General features: G+C 54.8%; 1 protein-coding gene across 3 annotated transcripts; it reads right to left on the bottom strand.

Annotated features, from left to right (window-relative positions):
• Positions 1 to 364: 364 nt before the first annotated feature.
• On the bottom strand, positions 365 to 6,144 carry LOC132507111 (ral guanine nucleotide dissociation stimulator-like). 3 transcript variants are annotated; one of them, XR_009536056.1, is made up of 4 exons: positions 5,866 to 6,144; positions 2,005 to 2,064; positions 1,644 to 1,837; positions 365 to 1,386 (listed from the first exon to the last, which is right to left on the bottom strand). XR_009536056.1 is itself a non-coding variant. In XM_060126145.1 (4 exons), the coding sequence occupies exons 1-4, from the start codon at positions 6,102 to 6,104 to the stop codon at positions 1,352 to 1,354; spliced, it is 330 nt and encodes a 109-aa protein (XP_059982128.1). In that variant the 5' UTR covers positions 6,105 to 6,144; the 3' UTR covers positions 365 to 1,351. The 3 variants fall into 3 exon arrangements, 1 of the variants encoding a protein (XP_059982128.1); XR_009536057.1 differs by lacking the exon at positions 5,866 to 6,144 and adding an exon at positions 5,222 to 5,284; XM_060126145.1 differs by having other exon boundaries at positions 6,064 to 6,144.
• Between the last annotated feature and the right edge of the window lie 209 nt (positions 6,145 to 6,353).

The raw sequence follows: 6,353 nt of genomic DNA, 5'->3' as shown, positions 1-6,353 counted from the left end.
CCTAAGATGCTTTTCCCAAACAGGGCCCCTGACTTGACTTTGATGGACAAGGTGGCCCATAATGCCCCCACCCATTTGTGGTTTTGGGGAAAAGACAGAGCCCCTTCCTGTGCAGAAGCTGAACGGGAGGGATGCCAGCCCTGGGGGCTGGACCAGGGGTGGGCGGTGGATCACTGCTGGAGGAGCCTGAGGGGTGGGTGGGGCCTGTCCTCAGTCCTGAGCTCCCTGGACTGAGACTCTGACTTTCCTGAAGCTTCCCTGAGCACCTGCTATATTTTGTTAAAACCCTTTCTCCTCACACAAGCTCCACTCAGAAATTCCCCTGGATCAAACACGTCCAAAGTCATGCCTCTTAACTCAGTGGCCACCTTAAATTTTTAACATTTTTTATGTAACCCAGAATCAAACTTTAATCAGTCTACTCATACATACTTGGCCGGACACAACAGGCCACAAGTTACATGTTATTGATACGAAAAATCAGGGATTGATAAATCCAGAGATATAAGGAATATTGGGGCGCCCCAGCGCTGAAGGTGAGGGGAATGAGGAGTGACTAATACATACAGCATTTCCCTTTGATGAAATGTTCTGGAATAGACGTTAGAGGGGGTTATGTAACATTGTGAATGTACTTAGTGCCACTTACATGTACAATTTAAAATAATCAAAGAATTAAATTTTAAGTGAACTTTATATCATAGAATAAACAATTTAGTATCTGGAATAAAACCCCCAAATGTTGAAGAAAATGGAATTAGAGGGGAGGGGAAGGAAGGCTCCAGTGCTGCTGTAGGCACTGGGGCAGCTCCTAATTGGGCCCTGAAGGCTCTGCATGTACTTGTGCTAGTGGCTGAGCTGGCAGCAGCTCCAGGGATCTTAAGGGAGGAACTGGCTCTAGCACCTGAGTAACGAGAAGAACTGGGTCTGCTGTGGTCTCTAATCCAGAACTGGAGCTGGATACACTCCGGGGCCACAGCTGGTGCCAAAGCACGATGGGCTCCAGAGCCAGGGGCAGTGCCCTCACTGAGGTGGCTTCAGCTCTGGACCGAGGCTGTTGAGGAAACTGGCTGAAGTTGTAGAGGAAGCACTAGGACAGGTTTCTGTGACGATTCAGGCTCTGAAGATGGGAGGAGAGCTGTTGCTGGAACCTTCTCTGGATCAGGAATTGGAGCCTGTGTAGATGCTTTTTCTCCCTTTTGAGATTAAATGAGAGCTAGGGCATGAGCATACCCTGGTTGTGGAACTGGAGCTGGCATATTCGCCTTTGAACTCAAATGAGAGCTGTGGCTTGAGCTTGCTGTGGCTCTGGAGCTGTAGCGGGCAGCAGAGGTGTAGGTGGCTCTGGGTCTCAAGGTGTTTCCAGAGCTTGTTTTGGAGCCTGTGCTGTAGCTCCAAGAAGAGAAAATATCATCAGTAGGATCGCTTTTCCAAAGACAAGAAACTTCTCATGGCCAATCAATGAAGTCTCAATCTAACATGCCACCCCCAGGAAGCCTTCCAGGACTTCAGTCCAGGAGAATAGTGATCTGAGCCTCCTCATTGCTCCTGGCCCAGTTCTAGCCTCTGAAGCCTCTATTTTGTGTGGCCCGGCCACTCCCCCTCCCCACTGGTTTCCGTCACCCACCCTGAGTCCTCCTCACCATCACTCTCTACCTCAGTGGGCTCCGGGGGCCCCAGCTGTGCCAGAAGGAGGTGGGCACGGTGCTCTAGGTCTGAGCCGGGCATGCTGAGCTCTAAGTAAGCCAAGAGCGTCTTCAGGCAGGGAAATTCTGGGGGCTGGTGAAAATCCTCACGGGAATGGTGTAGCCAGAGGCCCAGGATGGAGGACACGGCCCTGGGAGTAGTCAGGCGGGCAGCAGCGTCAGAGGCCTGGCCTTTCCTTCCACCTTGCAATGTGTGGGATCCAGGGTTCTGCCAGCTCCTGCCCATCCACAGACCCTACATCTCTACACAGCTCTTTGGGGAATGGAGTCCCTCCCTCTTGAATCAAAGCCCACTCACAGTTTTAGTTGGTACAGGTATCCGCCGTACTCATCAGAGTAAGGGAGGATGCATCGGTACCTAGAGGAGGCCAGGAAGGTGTCACATGGACTGTGCTGACACCTGGATGTGATGGCCAGTGTGACAGTGTGACCCCAGGGAGAATGGAAGCTCTGGAGGGAAGGGCTGCTGTCTGCTAGATGCATTAAATGATAGTTGTTCCTAGAAAACTGCCTGCACCCAGAGGGCCTTCCTCTATATTTGAAGAATGAATGAGCCCAGTCAGCCCCGTCACACATATCTGAGCGTCCTGGGCCCCACTGATCGCCCCCAGGGGTCTCTGCTCTCACTCCAGATTGAATCACACATCAACATTCAAATGGGAAAACAGTTTAGCCAAGGCCACCAGCACAGTGGCAGATGAGGCAGAGCATCTGCTCCCTCCCACGAGGGAGCAGAGCAATGACAGTGTAGCACAGCCACAGCCCTTCTGGCAGACCTTCCCATGGGGCCAGGTCCCCAGAAAGGACTTTCCATGAAGGACCCACTTAGATCCTACAGTCACCCTAGGGAGCTGGTCCTCTCTTTACCCTAGCGTGCAGAGGGGCAAATGAGGCTCAGAGAGGTGTAGTGACATTCCCACATCTCACAGCTAGTAGGTGGCCGAGTCACCAATGTCCCAGGAGGGGCAGGAGGTCCAGCACCTGCTGGGTAGTTGCAAGGGCTCTGTAGGTGCCCGGAAAGGCGGGGAGGTCGGAGGGGTCGCTGTCAAGGAAGGCAGGCACCAGGTTGCCCACCAGCTTCTCCAGCCTGCCTGCCTGGACACTCCACACCATGAGAGTCCCATTCCTGTCCCCTGTGGACACATTTTCCCCTGGGGTGGAACGGAGCAGAGACACGAGTCAGAGGAAGCGCCATGGACCACCAGGAGGGCTGAGGCTGGAGCTGAGACCACATCCCCAAGCCTCAGGGACTTGTGGCAGAAGATGGGGCAGGGGTGCCCTCAGCAGAATAAAGGTTCTGGGGTCACCAGTAGAATTGGCCGCGGGCAATGATTAAATGTATTAGGATCTCGGAGCAGTTTGTAGCACAGCATTGAGAGCTCCTTCCTGTATTAACTGCATCATCCCTGTGATTGTTATAAAAATATGCCATTCTAGGGATGAGAACACAGAGGCTGATCCCAGAGTGGGGGGGATCAGGAGTGTCAGGCAAACAGGGACATCTGGGGATGGAGTTAAAACAGGAAAATCTGTACAAAAAGGCAGAAACACCCTTGACTTAACATGAAGTAGATGCTATCAGTCTTTCTGAGGTTCCTACAAATATGTGGACAAAGCAGGGACTGGGCAGTAGGGCAGGTGGGAGAGGAGATGGGGTCTAGATTCCTCTGGGAGCAGGGCTCTAGGAGGGAGCCCAGGGGAGGACCAGGGTGGCTCTGGGACTCGGAGCTTCCTGGGTGTGGAGTCTCCTCTCTGGCACTCACCCTGAGCCTGCCCTGGGCTCTGTTGCTGGTGTGGGGCACCTGCCCCTCCTGCAGGGAGATGGAACAGGGGGCTCCGTGGACCGGCTCCTGTCCGATCTCCCGTGTGGGGCCCTGAGAAATCAGTGCCCAGCAGCCAGACAGAAAGCCTCAGAGCCTTGTCCAGCTGTCTGTGCTGGTTCTCAGACCCACCAGACATCTGCACCCCAGACACACGCCTACCACTCTGCACAGACCTCCACCGAGGACAGAGAAAAAGCTGACAAGCTGAGGGCCTTGGATTCACGTTGGCACCTCAGGAATCCTCTTTCCCCCATGCCAGCCCTGTCCTCGGGTGTGACCATGACAGGACCACCAAGTTACCAAGTGTACACCAACCAGTTCCTACCCAGGGGGGACCCTCCCACCAAGTCCCCCTTCCTCCACATGGAGATGAAGGGATGTGGACCTGCTCAGGGTGGGCTCCCAGAGGTGGCCGCGCCTGGACTGGCCTGCTCTAGGCCACCTTATGTTACCTTAGGTGACCTCCTGGTAAATGACCAGAGGTGTTGGTTTTGAGGATTGAACCGTCTACAGCATCTGAAAAACCTCTCACTCCAGGGTTCCCTGAAGCAGAAGCCCCGGGAAGTCGGGCCACAGCAGGAGAACATCCTTCTCTATGAGCTGGGGCTGTCACTTGAAAGTGGGTGCCTGGTTAAAGGCTTCCGAGCTCTGTTGGAGTTTGTGGTCCAGGAAGCGACTTCACTCCCGGGGGCCCCCTTCCTTGAGTCCCCTCCTCAGACAATAGCTCTCCACACAGCACTCTGGGTGGCGGACTGTTCACCCTCTTCTCCATGCAAGCCCATATCTCACACAGTCACACCCGCAGCCCTCTCCACGGCCCCCGGGGGTGGGGGTCTGTGGGCAGCTTTCAGGAGACAGACCTGGGCTCCAGACTCGTCTCCTCATTCGTACCTGTTCTCCATCCTGGATAAGGCATTGTGTCTCTCAAGTCCTATCTGTCTCCCATCTGCACTGTGGGAATGATTCTAGCATGTTCTTCTCAGGATGTCCTCAGGTATAGGTGGGAAAGGAACTCAAAAATGTGGGAGTGGTGTCACATGTAGGCTGTGCCTCCAATCCCTTTTTCCTCCTCTTGTTACCTCCCCCATGTCTGTTCCCCTTCTGATCCCATAAGACCTTGTTTAATGTCACTGTGCACGTCTGTGTGTGTGTGTGTGTGTGTGTGTGTGTGCGCGCGCGCGTGCGCGTGCGCCAGTTCTCACTCTCTGGAGGCCGGAATACTGCCCCCACGTAGGGAGGGATGGGCAAGAGCTTCCTAAGGTCTTAACGGCTTCTAATTTCCAGAGTAGACCCGAGGAGAGGGGTTCCAGCCTTGGCCTGGGCCGTGGTAACACTGTGACACAAAGCCATACAGGGAGCAGGACCTGGAGCTGGGATGACAGACCCAGACAGTCTGGCTGCACGGTCCACACTCATCACCACAGTGCTGGCAGCAGAGAGACGGACACCTTCATGGGGCACACAGCTTGGCAGGCTCGGCTCCTCTGGCTGGACACCTAGTGGTCCAGGGACAGACTGGCAGACGAAGGGCTGCCATCACCAGGTAGACTTGACAATCTCATTTGCTGCTGCCTTTATGTTCCTGTCCTTGAATGCCTCTCCCCAAGACTAAGGCTGGCTGGAACATGATATCCAGGCCCAACCCCAGTATAAACAGTCCACTTCACTAGGAACAAGAGAATTTTTAGTCACCTGGAGTAAGATGTTCAGCCTTGCTCAAAATCCCCTGGGAAGCAGTTTCTCCCAGTGACTTCATTAGGAAAGTAGATCAGAGTTGAGCTAATCTTATAAGGGTCTAAGTGTTAATTGGCCCCAAACTGCCTTCTGGGACTCTCTTCCCACTCCCTCCCCCATGTCCATGCATCGGCAGCTCCATCTCTCCACCTGCTCAGACCAGAACCCTGGGGCTCTGTCTGCTCCCTGTTTCCTCCTCACCCCCCACATGCAGTCAGCTCATCCCCTGTCCCTGGATCTCAACTCCAAAATCCCCTCTCTGCATCCCCTCTCTGCATCTCCCTCCCTTCCCCTAGTCCAGGCCGCCGCTGACACTGTCCCTAATTCCTGTTCTTTGCTTCCATTTCCTACTTCCTCTGATTCAAGAGAGGGATCTTTAAAGACAAGTCTGTTTCTGTCACTCTGTTAACAAACAGGAAATCTCTCAGCGGCTGTTTGGGGAGAAGCCCCAGTCCTCAGCCAGACCTCACGCCCCTCCTCCTGCCAGCAGCCCACCTTGCCTGTTCCGCTCAGTCCAGCCACACTGGCCTCTGTCTCTTCTTCCAAGAAACTCCTCCCCAGCCTTCAAAAGCCCCAGGCTGGGACCCCACAGAGCTCTTTACCTGGGTGGCTCCCCATGCAAGTTTTACTTCACAGGCTGGAGGTTGCTCCTCCCTGGGCCCTCAGTTCCTCCCCGACGGTGCTTGCCTTGGTCCCCAGGAGTTGTCAGTCTAGCCTGTTGGGCCCCAGTACTTGCTAGGGGAAGTGGCAGGAGGCTGGGACCCCAGGCAACCTCAGGTGGTTAGCCTGAAGACTCCTACCACCAGCTTGCAGGTGAGCCCAGAGGTCTCTGTCGCCCCATGGCGACTCCGGGAGAAGAGGCCCTGTGGAGCTCCCAGACCCTCTCCCTTCCGGTTTTCCAAGTGGAATTTAGAGAAGGAGAAAGCAAGCCAGAGCCAGGGCGGGGCTTCCCCTTAAAGCGGACGCTGTCAGAGGCTTATCTACCTCCCCTCCCACTAACTCTGTCAGTACTGCAGCCCTGAGGGTTGGTGTAGTCCCCAGGGCAGGAGTCGTTACTGGGTGCCAGTCCTGCGGATGTTCAATGCAGCTG

The sequence above is a fragment of the Lagenorhynchus albirostris genome, chromosome 16 (genome assembly GCF_949774975.1).
Source record: "Lagenorhynchus albirostris chromosome 16, mLagAlb1.1, whole genome shotgun sequence".
In the NCBI taxonomy this organism is placed as follows: Eukaryota; Metazoa; Chordata; class Mammalia; order Artiodactyla; family Delphinidae; genus Lagenorhynchus; species Lagenorhynchus albirostris.
This window is presented reverse-complemented; position numbering and strand designations above follow the sequence as displayed.

Bases quoted from the DNA above. Each gene is read 5' to 3' on its own strand.
- LOC132507111 (XM_060126145.1), bottom strand. From the start codon at position 6,104: ATGGGGCGACAGAGACCTCTGGGCTCACCTGCAAGCTGGTG. The intron at 1,838-2,004 runs GTGAGTGGGCTT...GACTACTCCCAG, and splicing joins TACCTGTACCAACTAAAACT to GGCCGTGTCCTCCATCCTGG. The intron at 1,387-1,643 runs GTGAGGAGGACT...TTGGAGCTACAG, and splicing joins CACTGAGGTAGAGAGTGATG to CACAGGCTCCAAAACAAGCT.